This window comes from Dryobates pubescens, chromosome Z (genome assembly GCF_014839835.1).
Source record: "Dryobates pubescens isolate bDryPub1 chromosome Z, bDryPub1.pri, whole genome shotgun sequence".
In the NCBI taxonomy this organism is placed as follows: Eukaryota; Metazoa; Chordata; class Aves; order Piciformes; family Picidae; genus Dryobates; species Dryobates pubescens.
Window position 1 is genome coordinate 1,225,210 of NC_071657.1, and position 16,945 is coordinate 1,242,154.

The 16,945-nt window shown below is 53.0% G+C and overlaps 2 protein-coding genes and 3 non-coding genes across 5 annotated transcripts; all 5 read left to right on the plus strand.

The window, feature by feature from the left end:
• The first annotated feature begins 2,600 nt into the window (after nucleotides 1-2,600).
• On the plus strand, nucleotides 2,601-15,985 carry RPL17 (ribosomal protein L17). Its single transcript, XM_054178981.1, has 8 exons — nucleotides 2,601-2,625; nucleotides 3,605-3,657; nucleotides 3,752-3,792; nucleotides 4,496-4,630; nucleotides 4,745-4,843; nucleotides 6,700-6,891; nucleotides 7,438-7,516; nucleotides 15,976-15,985. Exons 2-7 carry the CDS (start codon nucleotides 3,618-3,620, stop codon nucleotides 7,483-7,485), a joined length of 555 nt encoding a protein of 184 aa, XP_054034956.1. The 5' UTR covers nucleotides 2,601-2,625; nucleotides 3,605-3,617; the 3' UTR covers nucleotides 7,486-7,516; nucleotides 15,976-15,985.
• LOC128899543 (small nucleolar RNA SNORD58) lies at nucleotides 3,438-3,506 on the plus strand. The gene has a single exon (XR_008463135.1). It is a non-coding gene; the product is annotated as a small nucleolar RNA SNORD58 (small nucleolar RNA).
• On the plus strand, nucleotides 6,528-6,596 carry LOC128899545 (small nucleolar RNA SNORD58). Its single transcript, XR_008463137.1, has one exon. It is a non-coding gene; the product is annotated as a small nucleolar RNA SNORD58 (small nucleolar RNA).
• On the plus strand, nucleotides 6,973-7,049 carry LOC128899544 (small nucleolar RNA SNORD58). Its single transcript, XR_008463136.1, has one exon. It is a non-coding gene; the product is annotated as a small nucleolar RNA SNORD58 (small nucleolar RNA).
• CZH18orf32 (chromosome Z C18orf32 homolog) lies at nucleotides 7,866-13,927 on the plus strand. The gene is made up of 3 exons (XM_054178982.1): nucleotides 7,866-7,906; nucleotides 11,099-11,351; nucleotides 12,979-13,927. Exons 2-3 carry the CDS (start codon nucleotides 11,124-11,126, stop codon nucleotides 13,051-13,053), a joined length of 303 nt encoding a protein of 100 aa, XP_054034957.1. The 5' UTR covers nucleotides 7,866-7,906; nucleotides 11,099-11,123; the 3' UTR covers nucleotides 13,054-13,927.
• Nucleotides 15,986-16,945: the final 960 nt, after the last annotated feature.

Below are 16,945 nucleotides of genomic sequence, written 5' to 3' on the forward strand. Positions count from 1 at the left end.
ACTGTGGCAAGACATTGCTGATCGAATCGAGAGAATTCCAGTGAAAGTGAGACACATTGATGCTCACAACCCAGAACTGGACACAGGACTCGAGGTGCGGCCTAACCAGTGCAGTGTACAGGGGCAGAATGACCTCCCTGCTCCTGCTGGCCACACTGTTCCTGATGCAGGCCAGGATGCCATTGGCCCTCTTAGCTGCCTGGGCACACTGCAGGCTCATTTTCAGTCTACCATCAACCAGCACCCCCAGGTCCCTCTCAGCCTGACTGCTCTCCAGCCACTCTGACCCCAGCCTGTAGCTCTGCATGGGGTTGCTGTGGCCAATGGGCAGAACCTGGCACTTGGATGTGTTCAATCTCCTGCCCTTGGCCCCTGCCCATCTGCCCAGCCTGTCAAGGTCCCTCTGCAGAGCCTCTCTACCCTCCAGCAGATCAACTCCTGCCCCCAGCTTGGTGTCGTCAGCAAATTTACTGATGATGGACTCGATGCCCTCGTCCAGATCATCAATGAAGGTGTTAAAGAGCACAGGGCCCAGCACTGATCCCTGGGGCACACCACTGGTGACTGGCTGCCAGCTGGATGTGGCACCATTCACCACCACTCTCTGGGCTCGGCCCTCCAGCCAGTTCCTAACCCATCGCAGTGTGCTCCCATCCAAGCCAGGGGCTGACAGCTTGGCCAGGAGTTTGCTATGGGGAACGGTGTCAAAGGCCTTGCTGAGGTCCAGGTAGACTACATCCACAGCCTGCCCCACATCCACCAGGCAGTCACCTGATCATAGAAGATCAGGTTGGTCAGGCAGGACCTGCCCTTCCTAAACCCATGCTGGCTGGGCCTGATCCCTTGGCCATCCTCTAAGTGTTGTGTGATTGCACTCAGGATGACCTGCTCCATAATCTTGCCTGGCACTGAGGTCAGGCTGACAGGCCTGTAATTCCCTGGCTCATCCAACCGGCCCTTCTTGTGGATGGGTACCACGTTGGCCAGCTTCCAGTCAGCTGGGATCTCTCCAGTGAGCCAGGACTGATGAAAAATCATGGAGAGTGGCTTGGCCAGCTCATCTGCCAGCTCTCTCAGCACCCTGGGATGGATCCCATCTGGTCCCATGGACTTGTGGGGGTCTAAGCTGCTGAGGAGAGCTCCTGTCACTTGCTCATGGAACACAGGGAAACCATGCAGCTCCCTGACTCCCTCTGCCAGCTCTGCAGGCCAGCTGTCTGGTAGACGTTCTTTCCAGCTAGTAAAAACTGAGGTAAAGAAGGTGTTAAGTACCTCTGCCTTTTCCTCATCCTGTGTTACATTTCCTTCCATGTCAACCAAGGAGTGGAGGTTGTCCCTGCCCTTCCTCTTGCTATTAATATATTTATAGAAGGACTTTTTGTTGTCCTTCACATCAGAGGCCAGTTTAAGTTCCAAATGTGCTTTTGCCTCCCTAATTTTCTTCCTACATGCCCTAGCAACATCTTTAAACATCCCATGGGTTGCCTCACCTTTCTTCCAAAGATCATACACCCTCTTTTTTTCCCTTAGTTCTGTTAAAAGTTCATTACACAGCCAGGCTGGCCGTCTGCCCCGGCGGCTCCTCTTCCGGCACATTGGCACAGCCTGCTCCTGAGCCTTCATCAGTTCTTTCTTGAAGCAGGTCCAGCCCTCCTGGACCCCTTTATTTTTAAGGGCTTTCTCCCAAGGAACCCTCTGAATTATTTCCTTGAGCAACCTGAAGTTTGCCCTCCGGCAGTCCAGAGTGGAGGTCTTCTTGCTGCCCCTCTTAGTTTGACCAAATACTGACAATTCAATTCTCTCGTGGTCGCTGGCCCCTAAACAGCCTCCGACCACCACATCCCCACCAGCCCTTCCCTGCTGGTGAAGAGGAGGTCAAGCAAAGCCTTGCCCCTGGTAGGCTCACGCAGCACCTGGGATAAGAAGCTGTCCTCCATGCAGTCTAAGAACCTCCTAGACTGCCTCCTCTCTGCTGTGTTGAGATCCCAGCAGATGTCAGGCAGGTTGAAGTCGCCCATGAGGACAAGGTCAGGAGATCTTGAGACAGCCTTAAGCTGTCTATAGAATGCTTCGTCGACATCATTCCCCTGGTTGGGTGGTCTATAACATACTCCAACCAGGGTGTCTGCCCTACCAGAGGTCCAGAGGTCCCTTCCCACCCCACCGTGCTGGGATTCCGCGGTTCCTCCCAGGGCACACGGCGCCACGCCTCTGCGCGGGGGCAGCGCTGCAGAGGCCCGCAGAGCACACAGGGGGACACGGCCCGGCGCTCACACCGGCCTCATCCTCACATCTCACGGCCACACACGGGGCCGACTGCCGTGAGCTGCCGTGAGCTGCCGTGAGCTGCCGTGAGCTGCCGTGAGCTGCCGTGAGCTGCCGTGAGCTGCCGTGAGCTGCCGTGAGCTGCCGTGAGCTGCCGTGAGCTGCCGTGAGCTGCCGTGAGCCGCCCTGCCGCAGCCCTGCGCCGCTGCCGCGCACTGAGGCACGGCCCCGCCTGCCGACCGCGGCTCCTGCGCGACGCCCCCTGGCGGTAGTCTCGCGGCAGCTCTCGCGAGAGCACGCCCCTTCCCAGCTCCCGGCAGACCCTGCTCTTGCTCTTCCTCTTTCTCTAGCCGCTCTCAGGTGAGGCAGCCATGGTGGGCCGCGCCCGTCGGTATCCGCGCCCATCCTGCTCGGCCAGCCCCCGCGCGGCCATGATGGGGCGAGGGTTCGGCATGCCTCATCAGGCGCCCTCGGTATTTGCAGGGAAGGGCGGTCAGGGGCTGGTGATCGCGGAGCTGGGGCCGGAGATGGCGGAGGGGGAGATGGAAATGGCGGATCTGGGGCGCGGGGTGGAGATAGTGGGAGCTGGAGCAAGGGATGGAAGTGGTGGATCGGATCTGGGGTACGGGGTGGAGATGTCGGAGGGGGATGGAGATGCCGAATTTGGGGCACGGGGTGGAGATACTGGGGGCTGGAGTAGGGGAAGTAGTGGAGCTGGGCTGTGGGGTGGGAATAGCGAAGCTGGTGCAGGGGATGGACGCGGTGGAGCTGAGGCATGAGGTGGAGAGCGGACAGCTGGGGAATGGGATGGAAGCGGCGGCGCTGGGGCAGGGGATGGAGGGGGGAGATGGCGGGGCTGCGGAAGGGTGGACGTGGCGGAGCTAGGGTCGGCGCGGGTACGGATGGCCATGTTCGGGGGGGTGGTGGATGTGGAGCTGGGGCAAGGGAAGGATGAAGCAGAGCTAGGGTAGGGGTTACAGATGGAGGTGTTTGAGCTCGGCTGGGGGATGGACGGTGGAGGAGCTGGGACAGGGTTTGGAGGAGCTGGGGCAGGGGATGTAGATGGCAAAGTTCAGGTAGGAGATGGTGGGGCAGGGGACAGAGAGGGACGGCAGAGTTCGGGGGTGGCTGGCACGTGTGAGGTTGAAGCAGGCCTTTGAGAGAGGCCGTGGCTGCTGTGATGACATTCTTAGGACACCTTTGGATTGAACTGTGAAAGGAAAGCATAATTTCTGAGCAGCTGCTTCACTGAACTGATGCCAGGAGGGTGAGCAACTCGGGTTCTGCCTATCTCTATCAGAAGCTTAATACCAGGGTGTTTTTTAATTGCCTTTTGCAGCTGATCCCCCAAGATGGTGCGCTACTCTCTGGACCCTGAGAACCCCACTAAATGTGAGTTGGGCTTGCACAGCCCTCCCTGGCAGACTTCAGCAAGGCTGTTGAGGTTTTCATCCCATAAGCCTGGTTTTGTTTTGTCTCTCCACAGCATGCAAGTCCCGGGGCTCCAACCTGCGGGTGCACTTCAAGGTACGTGGTGTGTGCGCAGCAGGCAGCAAATTCTTTGGGATTTGGGATTGCTTTGTGATATTTTTCTTTTGCCTTTTTTTTAAGGAAGTGTCTCTAGGATTTTGCACTATTACTTAAGGTTATGGGCTGCTGTAGTGGGTGGGTTTTATTCCCAGGAGCAAAACCGAAATGGTGCATGCTAAAAAGCGCCCTGCTGCAGGCAGGTTAACAAAATGCCATCAGAAAACGGCTACAGTGAAATCAGGAGGGGGAATCAGGCTTATGTTTGATGAGGGATTTATTTGGCTTGCCTTACTCTGCCTCTTGGTTGGAAAGGTGGAGTAATTAGGTTGGAAAAAACCCAGATAACTTTTTTTTTTTTCCTGTGAGGGCTTCTAAATTAAAGTTAGTAGCAAAAAAGGGGTTAGGAAGAAGTCCTTCTGCGCAAGGGTGGTGAGGCTGGCACAGGTTGCCCAGGGAGGTGGTGGAAGCCTCATCCCTGGAGGTTTTGAAGGCCAGGCTGGAGGTGGCTGTGAGCAACCTGCTGTGGTGTGAGGTGTCCCTGCCCATGGCAGTGGGGCTGGAACTGGCTGAGCCTTGAGGCCCCTTCCAACCCTGACAGTTCTGTGATTCTACGTGGGGAGGGGAGGGAGGAGTGTTCCTGCTTGTGCTGCAGCTTGGAAAGGTGTTCTAAGAGGAGCTTTGCTGTGCTGTGTGTTGGTAGAACACCCGTGAGACCGCCCAGGCCATCAAGGGGATGCACATCCGTAAGGCCACCAAGTACCTGAAGGATGTCACCCTGAAGAAGCAGTGTGTGCCCTTCCGCCGCTACAACGGGGGAGTCGGGAGATGTGCCCAGGTGAGGGCTCCTGGGAGACCGGGAGGAGGATGTTGTGTGAGAAGGAGAGAGAGAGAGAAAGGTGAAGGGTTGTGTTGCACCAGGGTTAAAAAGGGACATTGCTGCTTCTTCCAGGCCAAGCAGTGGGGCTGGACTCAGGGCCGGTGGCCTAAGAAGAGTGCTGAGTTCCTGCTGCACATGCTGAAGAACGCCGAGAGCAACGCGGAGCTCAAGGTGAGCCATGGAGGCAGGGTTAGGTACAAGGGGAACTCGGTGTCTGCAGCAAGATGTGTCTGGCTTTGCAGGTGAAGTCGAGCTGTGTAGGGGGTTTTGGTTTGGTGTCCATTTGGATTAGGCTGTGAGAAGTTACAATCTAGTCGTAGAGTCACAAAATTATTTCAGGCTGGAAGGAACCTTTAGAGGCCGCCTAGTTCAGTCCCTCTGCAGTCAGCAGGGACAGCTGCAACTAGAGCAGGTTGCTCAGAGCTCCAAGCAGGTTCACAGATTGCATCGGGTTGTGAGGGACCCTAAAAGGTCATCTTGTCCAACACCCTTTCAGTGAGCAGGGGAACCTTCAACTAGATCAGGCTGCCCAGAGCCACATCAAGTTACAACAGGCTCACCTGTTGTGTTGCCAGGGGTGAGGCCTCTACTGCCTCTCTGGGCAGCATAGGCCAGGGTCTCAGCTCACTGTCAAACATTTCTTCCCTACAGTCTGAATCTCCCTCTTTTAGTTTGAAACCCATCACCCCTTGTCCTGTCACAACAGGCCCTGAGAAAAAGTCTGTCCCCAGCTTTTAGATATAGAATACATAGAATACATAGAATAAACCAGGTTGGAAGAGACCTTCAAGATCACTGCGTCCAACCCATCAATCAATCCAGCACCACCCAAACAACTAACCCACGGCACCAAGCACCCCATCAAGTCTCCTCCTGAAAACCTCCAGTGATGGTGACTCCACCACCTCCCCAGGCAGCCCATTCCAATGTGCAATCACTCTTTCTGTATAGAACTTTTTCCTAACATCTAGCCTGAACCTCCCCTGGCGCAGCCTGAGACTGTGTCCTCTTGTTCTGGTACTGGCTGCCTGGGAGAAGAGACCAACATCTGTCTGTCTACAACCTCCCTTCAGGTAGTTGTAGAGAGCAATAAGGTCACCCCTGAGTCTCCTCTTCTCCAGGCTAAGCAACCCCAGCTCCCTCAGCCTCTCCTCACAGGGCTGTGTTCCAAACCCCTCACCAACTTTGTTGCCCTTCTCTGGACTCGTTCCAGCAAGTCAACCTCCTTCCTAAACTGAGGGGCCCAGAACTGGACACAGGACTCGAGGTGTGGCCTAACCAGTGCAGTGTACAGGGGCAGAATGACCTCCCTGCTCCTGCTGGCCACACTGTTCCTGATGCAGGCCAGGATGCCATTGGCCCTCTTAGCTGCCTGGGCACACTGCAGGCTCATATTCAGTCTACCATCAACCAGCACCCCCAGGTCCCTCTCAGCCTGACTGCTCTCAGCCACTCTGACCCCAGCCTGTAGCTCTGCATGGGGTTGTTGTGGCCAATGTGCGAGATCAGGTGGTCTCCCTGGAGCATTCTCTCCTCCAGTCTGAGCAGACCCAAACCTCAGAGCAGAGGGTTTCCAGCACTGCTGTGGCCTCCTCTGGTGCCTCTCCAACAGGTCCTTGTCTGTACTGTGGACTCCAGAGCTGGTCCCAGCTATGCAGGGGGGGATCCCAGCAGAGGGGCAGAATCCCCTCCCTGCCCATGCTGCTGGGGATGCCCCTGATATTCACGGGTGGCTGTTTTGTGCCTGGTTATCAACTGTTTGTCTCCTAAAATCCACACAAAAAGCCCCAAAATCTCTGGGCTTCAGGACCACATGTATCTTCATACCACAACTATCACTTGATCTGATGGCTGATGGCAGTGATGACAATCTTAGGACACCTTTGGAACAACCATGATAAAACTATTCATTTCTCTGAGCCATCAGCATCGCTTCAAGTTGACTCTGAGATGTGGAAGGGTGCTGGTGTTCCTGAAGCTTCACCAAAAGTTAACAGGCAGTGTTTTCACCCACCCCCCCTGCCCAGGGTCTGGACGTGGACTCTCTGGTGATTGAGCACATCCAGGTCAACAAGGCTCCCAAGATGCGGCGGCGCACCTACAGGGCCCACGGGCGCATCAACCCCTACATGAGCTCCCCGTGCCACATCGAGATGATCCTCACCGAGAAGGAGCAGATCGTCCCCAAACCCGAAGAAGAAGTTGCTCAAAAGAAAAAGGTACAAAGTGTGGCCCCCCTTGGGTCCTCTTTTAACCAGTGGCTTGGGTTGTCTTCTAATGTCTCAGCTTGAGGAGTCGGGTTGCCGTGATGACCATCTTAGGACACCTTTGGAACACCCATGAAAAAAAAACAAGGAAAATGATGTTTCTGAGCAACCTCAGTGTTTGTTGTAAGCACAGTGGTGAGAATACAGGAGAGGGTTTCTCAGGGGTGGGGCATTGCAGAGCCCCAGCGTGGTGGGGTTAGAAGGGGCCTCTGGAGATCATCCAATCCAACTCCCCTGCTCAGGCAGGGCACCCACTGCAGCTTGCCCAGCAGCACAGTGGCCAGGGGGGGTTGGATTCTCCTCAGAAAGGAGACTCCATGGCCTCTCTGAGCAGCCTGCTCCAGGGCTTGGGCACCCTCACAGGTGTTTGTGTGAAGTAATTAAGCAATTCTTAGAGCTCTTTCAAAGAATTTGTGTAAATTTGTCCAAATTTATCAGATGTTTGCAGCAGGTACATCCTAATCCATTACACTCTTCCCCCATTTCTCTGTTCTGCAGATATCTCAGAAGAAGCTGAAGAAGCAGAAGCTGATGGCTCGGGAGTGAACCTTCTGCAGCAGCTGTACATAAATAAAACGAAACTAAGATCTATTCTGTGCGTTTCTCTGCTGTTTTTGAGGGGTTTGCTGTAAATCCTTGGCTCTGGGGGCTGTAGTTGGGCTGCCTGGGGCCTCCACGTGATTCAGGGGCCCCTGGGGGAATGCGTGTGACCGCGGCCGTGGGGCTCGGTGCTTCGCGGGTGTTTCTAGTACCAAAATCGAGAGAGTTCGGAGCCAACGCCGTTCGTCTCTGCCGTCCGTGTCGCGGCCTGCGCCTGACGCTGGAGCGCCGGCGTGGGGCGGGGAGGGCTGTCACGTGATGCGCAGCGCGCCCTCCCATTGGCCCTGAGCGGCACCGGAAGCTCGGAAGCCATTTCCGGTGCGGAGGCGCAGGCGGCAGCGGCGGCCGTGGTTCGGTGCCCGGTGAGGTGAGTGCGGGGCCGGGCGGGCTCCGGCAGGCCTGGGGCTGATCCTTGAGAGTCCCCTCCGTGGGCTGCGGCTTCTGCGGCCCGGCCTCGCCTCCCCTCCCCGCTGCTCCCCTCCCGCGGAGCGGTCAACTGGGAAAGCATAGGGAGAGCCCCCGAGGTGTGACAGCTGGGGCGTGGAGTTGGTCGGTTGGTTTCAGCGCGTCTGTAACTGGAATTTCACCGATTCGGTTAATCTCGGAGCTCCAGGTTTGGCCGGCTCCAGCGGGAGAGCGAAATGCTGCCGCTGCTCGCCTTTGTCGTGGTCCGGGGGATGTCCGCCGGGCTTCTGGGGAATGCTCCAGCCTGCAGAGTGGAGAACGCGAGTGGGTTACATAAATTAGTCCTTCCAGACTAGGCCATGCTTTATGGAACAAGAAAACTAAGTTGTTTTTCTGTCTGCGTAGCCCTTCTCCCCTCCCACCTCCCCGTCCGTTTCCATCATAATAGTTGAGTCAGGACCAAGTCAAACAGGGGAAACAAAGCCCAAAGGTGCTTCGATTTGCCATGTCATGCGTGTTCTTTCTGCTGACCTCATGAGTGGTGGCTTACAGCGAGAAGCAAAAGCTCTTACCACAAAGAAACAAGCTTGCTGTTAAAATTTGGACCAGTTGCCCCTTTACTCTGTGTTTTTCCCTCGAAACTAATTGCCTGTCTGGGGGCCAAATAGCAGAGGAAAACTCCTGGATGATTAACTGCATCAGGAGTGGGTTTGTGCTTCCCCTGGCTTACTTTTTGCAGCTGGCAGAGGTGTGTGACTTGGGTTTTGTTCTATAATTAATTTTGATGTCAAGTAGCTGCAGAGGCCGCAGAATATCAGTCTGAGGCATTACCTTCAGCCACATTCTTCACAAAAGGGATGAATCCACAACCAGGAAGTGTACACTGGGTTGGGAGGGACCTTAAAGATGCTCTAGTTGCAAGTCCCCTGCTGTGGGCAGGGACCTCTCCTACCAGACTGACTTTTCCTCTTGCTTTCACCCCTATCTTCAATGCCATTGATCCAAGAAGCTCTTCTGAACCTCATCAGCTTCACACAAGCTCCAGTGCTAGCCACCATCACTGCACTGAGCCCCTGGAAGGTTTTCCATGTGGTGTTCTTCACAAAGTCCAGTGAGGAAGTTGTGGTCTGTGTTCAACAAACACCTTCATGACTTAAAATGCATCACACACTAGTACAGGTGAGGGGTTCAGCTGCTGGAGAAGGACCTGGGAGTGCTGGTGGTCAGCAAGTTCACCATGAGACAAGGTGGTCAGTGGTGTCCTAGGGTGCATCAAACAGCAGGCTGAGAGAGGCTCTCCTCCCCCTCTGCCCTGGTGACTCCACATCTGGAGTACTGGGCCCAGTTCTGGGCTGAAAATTGAGTATCTTGTTGGAGAGAGGATCTGGATTGGTTTTCTCAGCAGCTGTAATGGGTTATCTTACAGTACATGATAGATCATGCTTAAGATTCCTCTCTGACTTCAGGGAGCAGCTCCTTTAAACCTGCTTTTGAAGTGGCCAAAGCCACACTTGGGAGCAGTCAGCTGGAAATAGGTATTTTGTTCCCTAGTGCTAAAAACATCAGTGAAACTCTGATCCCACACCAAACATCTGCCTCTTCACTCTCCTGGAAAGCTTTTGTTTTGCTTTTCAGTGGAAAAAATGAGATGTCAGCAGCCTAGAGAGGAGGAATGTGAAGGGCAAAGCTTCTGTGCAGCATCATGTCACCAAAATGCTGCTTGTCAGCACTGGAAGGAGCAGCTCTAATCCTGTTTAACTGCTGCTTCTTCCAGATGAACCTTTCTGCCCCTGTACTTGTTTATCATGACTTTCTCTTGGTCTGTGAGAGAGAAGGATTCATTTTCTGATGGTTTGGCCAGTTGTATTGGGTTAGTGTGGGATCAAGGAATTAACTCACCACCTCCTTTTCTCAGTTGCTGGCTAGGATTCTCTTTTCCATTCCTGCCATTAGGTTGATTAGATCCAGCCTTTAGATGTATCACTGTCCTGATGTTTAATTTCACTGAATCTCAGCATGGTGGGGGTTGGAAAGGATCCCTGGAGATCCTCCAGTCCAGCCCCACTGCTAAAGCAAGGCACCCACAGCAGCTTGCCCAGCAGCACAGTGCCCAGGGGGGGTTGGAAGCTCTCCACACCAGGACACTCCACAACCTCTCTGGGCAGCCTGCTCCAGCCCTCCAGCACCCTCACAACAAACAACTTTCTCCTCCTCTTCAAACAGAACCTTCTGGCTTCCAGTTTGTGCCCTTTGCCCCATGTCCTGCCCCTGGGCACCAGTGAGCAGAGTCTGGTGCCAGCCTCTTGCCCCCCAGCCTTTATCTCTTGCTGAGCATTGCTCAGATCCCCTCTGGGGCTGCTCTGCTCCAGGTTCAACAGCCCCAGGGGCTCTCAGCCTTTGCTCCTCACAGAGCTGCTCCACTTCCTGTCAGCATCTTTGTAGCCTCTGCTGGTCTCTCTCCAGAAGTTCCCTGTCTTGCTCCAACAGGGGAGCCCAGAACTGGACACAATACTCTAGGCAGAGAAGAGGTGGAGGAGAACCTCCCTCAACCTACTTGTCACACTCTTAGTGCACCCCAGACCACCACAGGCCTTCTTGGCCACAAAAGCCCATTGCTGGTTCGTGGTCAGCTTGTTCCCCAGCGCTGCCAGGTCCTCCTACATGAAGCTGCTCCCCAGCAGGTCAACCTCTCACCTGTCCTGGTGCAGGGAATTATTCCTTCCCAGGTGGAGGACCCTACACTTACCCTTGTACCTGACACTTATCCTTGTACCTGACACTTGCCCTTCATGAGGTTTGCCTCAATGAAAAGAGCAAAGCTTTTGGGCCCTTTTCCTCTGTAGTGCAAGTCAGGGAAATCCCTGCAGCTCCCTGTTTTGTGTGGTTCCTTTCAGCCCCTGCCTTCGTGTCTCAACCAAAACTTTCACTTCCTGAATTTGTGGTTTGTTTTTTTTAAGTTTCAGCTGCAGTTTCCCTTTTCTTGAGGACTTCCTAAACAGGGGAACACAAAGCTTTTGAAACTTTTGAGAGTTAATCTTCAACTAAAATATCTTCTGTATTTGAACCATCCTTACTGATAACTTTGGGCTGTTTCCTTACCTCGTGGCTGTCATTCTAAGTTGGTTGTTTGTTTTTTTTCCCCCCCTCTCACCAGCTTTGCCACAGACCAAGAGGAAGCCATGGTGTGCATTCCTTGTATTGTCATTCCAGTTCTCCTCTGGGTCTACAAGAAGTTCCTTGAGCCTTACATCTACCCTGTGATCGCCCCTTTCATTAAGCGTGTCTGGCCCAAGAAAGCTGTGGAAGAAACAACAGCCATGAAGCAAGGCCAAGGAGGTGGTGCTGGAGACCCAGGGATACTGACAGCCAGGAAAAGAGATCAGGAGGATGGACCTGGAATTTACACTGTAAGGTTTAACTTAGAAAGTAAGATGCGAAATGCCTTGGTGCTGGGCGCTGGTGAGGCCACAGCTTGAGTCTGGTTTTGGGCCCCCCCACTCCAAGAAGGACACTGAGGAGCTGGAGCAGGCCCAGAGATGAGCAACAAAGCTGGGGAAGGGTCTGGAGAGCAGGGCTGGTGAGGAGCAGCTGAGGGAGCTGGGATTGTTTGGAGTGGAGAAAAGGAGGCTGAGGGGAGACCTCCTGTCTGTCTTCAGCTCCCTGAAGGGAACTTGTTCTCTTATAAAAGGAGAGTTTCCTAGTAGGAGTTGCTTCCAAGACAGCAAGTCTTGGAAGAAGAGGAATTCTACCTGTGTTCTGAAAGAGCTTAGGTAATTACATGTTTTTAGTGACAGAAGAGCAGTTACTCTTTCAGAGAAGGAAGAAGGCAAATTATTAGCATCACAGAATCATTTGAGTCCAACCATTAACCACTGCCAGGTCACCACCAAACCATGGCCCTCAGCACCACAGCTGTATGGCTCTGACACCCCTCCAGGGATGGGGACTCCACCACTGCCCTGGGCAGCCTGGTCCTGGTTTTGACAACCCTTTTGAGGAAGGAATTGTTCCTCATATCCAAACTAAACCTCCCCTGGTGCAACTTAAGGCCATTTCTTCTTGTCCTGTCACCTAAGAGACACTACCTCACTCCAGCTTCTGTAGAGAGCAAGAAGCTTTCCCCTCAGCCCCCTTTTCTCTGAACAACCCCAGGTCCCTCAGCTGCTCCTCACAACACTTGTGCTCTGGACTCTTCCCCAGCTTCATTGCCCTTCTCTGGAGATGCTCCAGAACCTCAAGGTCCTTCTTGGAGTGAGGGGCCCAAAACTGAACCCAGGCTTCAAGGGGCAGGTTCACCAGTGCCCAGTACAGGGGGAGAATCACTCCAGAGCTTGACCCAGCAGCTCCTCACAAGCCTGGTACATCACCCATGAAGCAGAACTATGTAAAACCACTCCTGAGCCAGCTCTGCCACTCACAGTGGCTGAAAGTCTGTTGTGTGTGTGTCACTTGTGCATTTATGATGTCTGTTCTGTAACAAAATGCAAAGGATTTTGGTGTTCCTGCCCTCATTGTCCACCCCCCAAGCAGTAATTATGTCTTAAATGGTTTAGTTGATTGGGTGGTGTTGGATGATAGGTTGGACACGATGATCTCAAAGGTCTCTTCCAACCTGGTTTACTCTATTCTATTCTATTCTATTCTATTCTATTCTATTCTATTCTATTCTATTCTATTCTATTCTAAATCTAAAGAGACTCCACCACTTAGTTGCCCACTGCAGAGAGAGTGATTGGCCATTGGAATGTGCTGCCTGAGGAGGTGGTGCAGTCACCATCACTGGAGGTGTTCAGGAGGAGACTTGATGGGGTGCTTGGTGCCATGGGTTAGTTGTTTGGGTGGTGTTGGGTGGTAGGTTGGGCATGATGATCTTGAAGGTCTCTTCCAACCTGGTTTATTCTATTCTATTCTATTTCTCTCTACTTCTTCCCTGGCCTTGCTCCTAAAGTCCCTTTTCCTTGCCTTCCAGTTGGTGTTTTGGGTGTAACCTCCCTTTTCTGGCACCCCATTGATGATGCTGTGTTTCCTTTGCAGTTTGAGAGCAACGGTGTTGCAAATGGAGTTGCCACAAAGAGATCCACAGACACTTCTGACAAGAAAGCAGATTAAAGGAGCCCATTCAGAGTGGGTTTATTCCCTTGTGTCCCAGAGGGACTGGTGATGTTGCTGTCACTTCAAGACCTTCTTTCTTTGCACGTTTTAGCTGACTAAAGCCCCTTTGCTGCTGACAGGAGAGGGCCTCTGTTGCCTCTAGAATGGCAGCCAGCACATTTCTTTATTTAAAATGCCTGAAAACTGCAGGTTTTTGTGTCTTTCCTTCTTTCCTTCATCTCTCATCTGTTTGGTGTGACTGGTGTGTAGGTTAAGTAATTTAACAAATAAATCTAGCTGTGGGAGGTAAATGTTATCTTAGTTTCACTAACTGCTAGTGCAGTACTTCAGGCTTTCAGCCCCAGATCTACAGCTTGTGCTTGACCTTGCTGAAGAGCTTTGAGTGGCATCATGGCAACCTAAGTGTAAAACCACAAGGAGCTCAGCTTTTTTTGGTGTCAGATCTGTGGGTGAGCTAAAGGAGTTAAAGCTACATGCAGAACTTACTTAACTTTACTCCAAGCAGAGAGTCTTGGTTTGGTGATCCCATTAATTATTTTCCCTCAGAGGCTGTGCCTTTCATTCCTGCAGTGGAGCAGCAGGGGCATGATGTGACAGATTAATGAGTAATGATTAACTGCTGCTTTCTGTTCTGCTTTGGTGGTTTCAAATGTCTTCTGAAGAAAAAAGAAAGGGGAAAAAAGTCCCAGCTGAAGTCTCTCCAATGTGCTTGTGGAACTTGAGTTGTAAATAAAACCCCTGCTTTGTTATGGATAAGCTGCTCCATACAGTTGTTCTTGGGCTTCTGAGCCATAAATGTTGGAAGTGGGTAGTCAAATCTTTGAAGACCTGTAGACAGGCCCCAAGCAGAAGGAGCTCATGAAACTGTGAGAAAGAAAGTGAACCTGGCAAGTCCAGCATTGCCTCCTGATGGAGGATCACTCTGGTACCAACTTGCATCCCAAGGTGAAGCATTTGAGATGTCCTTAAGGATGAGAAGTGCTGATTCACAGAATCACTGAATTGCCAGGGTTGGAAGGAACCTCAAGGATCATCCACTTCCAACCCCCCTGCCATGGGCAGGGACACCTCACACCACAGCAGGTTGCTCACAGCCACCTCCAGCCTGGCTGCAAACACCTCCAGGCAGGAGGCTTCCACCACCTCCCTGGGCAGCCTGTGCCAGGCTCTCACCACCCTCATGGGGAACAACTTCTTCCTCACATCCAATCTCAATCTCCCCACTTCTAGTTTTGCTCCATTCCCCCCAGCCCTATCCCTCCCTGACACCCTCAAAAGTCCCTCCCCAGCTTTCTTGTAGCCCTCTTCAGATACTGGAAGGCCACAATTAGGTCTCCTGGGAGCCTTCTCCTCTCCAGCCTGCACAACCCCAACTCCCTCAGTCTGTGCTCACAGCAGAGTAGCTCCAGCCCTCTGCTCCTCCTCGTGGCCCTTCTCTGGACACCTTCTGTTGCAGAATGGCTTGCAAAGACATGGTTCTATGGAATTATGGTTTGAACAAGAGCATGTAGGCCGCACTCCATCTTGTTATTTACTGCTCACAGTAAGCTAGTGTGTTGATGCAGCCAGGCCACCGTGGCCTTGTAGCTGTGCTTGCAGCTGCCTGCAAAGGATAACAGGATACCAAAGCAAGGTCACTACGCCCTTACAGGCGATAACAAGTAAAGAAGAATGTAAAACACAATTCTTGTGATTATCTCATCAGGATGGGAAAGCAGGATGTTCAACCGCAGAAGGTGGGGTTGGCAGCTAGGCTGCTGTATATAAGAAGTGTCTGATGCTCAATAAAGTTGGATTTCATGGATCATATTGATCATTTGCGACCCCTTCTTGCGACAAGTGGCGCCTGAACAAGGGACCCCACAGAGAGGGTTCGACCGGGACCCCACAGAGAGGGTCCGACCCCACAGAGAGGGTCATAGACTCACAGAGAAGTCTGAAGGTTCCTTGAGGGTTCGACCCCACAGAGAGGGTCATAGACTCACAGAGAAGTCTGAAGGTTCCTCGAGGGTTAAGTGTACGGTCGTGAGCGCGGAGGCAAGAAGTACCAGCCCGGGATAGCAGTACCGGAGGCTGTTCGTTGACCCACGGAGAGGCAGAGAGTTCGTTGACCCACAGAGAGGCAGCGAGACGACAGCCTGGGAGCCGAAGACGTTGTAACCTGGAACTGCTTGGGAACTGTGCGCACAGGTACTAATGCATGATGGATAGGCAGGCAACGTGTGATTTACTTAAGTGCTTTTTAGAAAAGCAGGGCTCTAAGTTAGATGTTAAAAAGGAATTGGAGCCTTTGTTGGAATGTGCTGAGAAGTTGGGGTATTTCGGGGATCCCAACGATGTTTTTGATAGACTACGGTGGAAGGAATTAGGACAAGATTTATGGATGAAAAGTATAGACGATGATAAGGCTGCTAAGAAGAACAGTAAGCCATGGAGAGCGGTTATGGTAACATTCGATCAGCATGCTGCAGAACAAAAAGCTGCTATTCAGGCACGGCAAAAATTATCGGCGGGCCGACGGCAGCTTGGGCGGGCCAGTATCGGCGGGCCCGAGGAAAAGAATCGGCGAGCTAGACTTGGCGGGCCGACGGCAAACTCGGGCGGGCCGGCATCGGCGGGCCTGAGGAAAGGAGCGGCGGACACTGACGGGTAACAGCTCGCGGCAGTGCAGGTCGCGGCCGTCGGTGAATACGGGAAAAGAGGCAGCGCTCTCCTTATTGCAATGCTTTTTAGGAAAGCGTAAGGCGCAGATATCGCCCGAAGTAATTCCTGGGCTTGTGGCCCATGGATCCGCTTTTAAGGTATTTCCCGAGCGGAGATAGTTGTTTTGATGAAACTTGTTTGGACTATGGAAACAGACTGTGGGACTGGGTCACTATCGAGCTGCAAAAGCCGTGGCGAGAATGCATAAACTGTATTTAAAAACGAGATGCAGCCCTAGTTCTATCTTAGTTGCAGCCGGACGATGTGTTTCAAAGTATCGGCCGATCGATTGGGGCCGCCCCCGATACATCTTGCGGCGGCCACATCGCGTTTTGCTAGCCAGCACTGCCGTCTGCACCCAGCGGGGAAAAAGCCGAGAGAAGGCAGCTCGGTGCGTTCGATCTCGTTCATCAACACCTTCCTCTGATATCGCCAGCGAGGGCTCGGATTCGGAGACAACAACACCGCCAGCGAGGAGTTCAAGCAGCGTCGACTTTGTTTTACGGCCCCTCTGAGAAACAGCGGAGCGCTTGGGGGCTCGCGGTGACGGCGTTCTTACCACCGCACCCCGCCCGCGACGGCTCCGACCAAGGCAGTACCGACTGACGCACCACTGATACCGGCAGCACTGACAGCAGCGGCAGCACTGACAGCAGCGGCAGCACTGACAGCAGCGGCAGCACTGACAGCAGCGGCAGCACTGACAGCAGTGGCAGCACTGACAGCAGCAGCAGCCCAGCGGCGGCCGCTTGCCCGGCCCCCACCCCTTTCCCCCGCAGAGGCTCGCACCAGCGACCCCCCTTCCCAGCGGCTTCAGCCGCGACTCTGCTCTGATTTAAAGCAACAGTGCTAATTTTCTCACTCCTGGTTGTAATGTCTTTCAGAGATTTGCTATTTAGAGTTTCGCTAAGCTTTTGTAATAAGAATGATGAATGGTATGCATTTGGTGCTTGTGGGTAATTAATGCACGGTGATTGTACTGAGGTGTGAGTACTTAGTGATGAGTTCACCTTGTGAGATTTTCTTTTGGTTCGAACCTTCTCGTCTTTGTTTTTTGTGTCTGCCTAGGCATTTCAAAGGAGCTCCATGTAATGTTGTAATAATGTTAAGGTTTGTAGTGAATAGGTATTCATTTTCAACGGTATTCTTTAGCTAATGTAACGTTTTTAGATTTCTTTCTTAGACA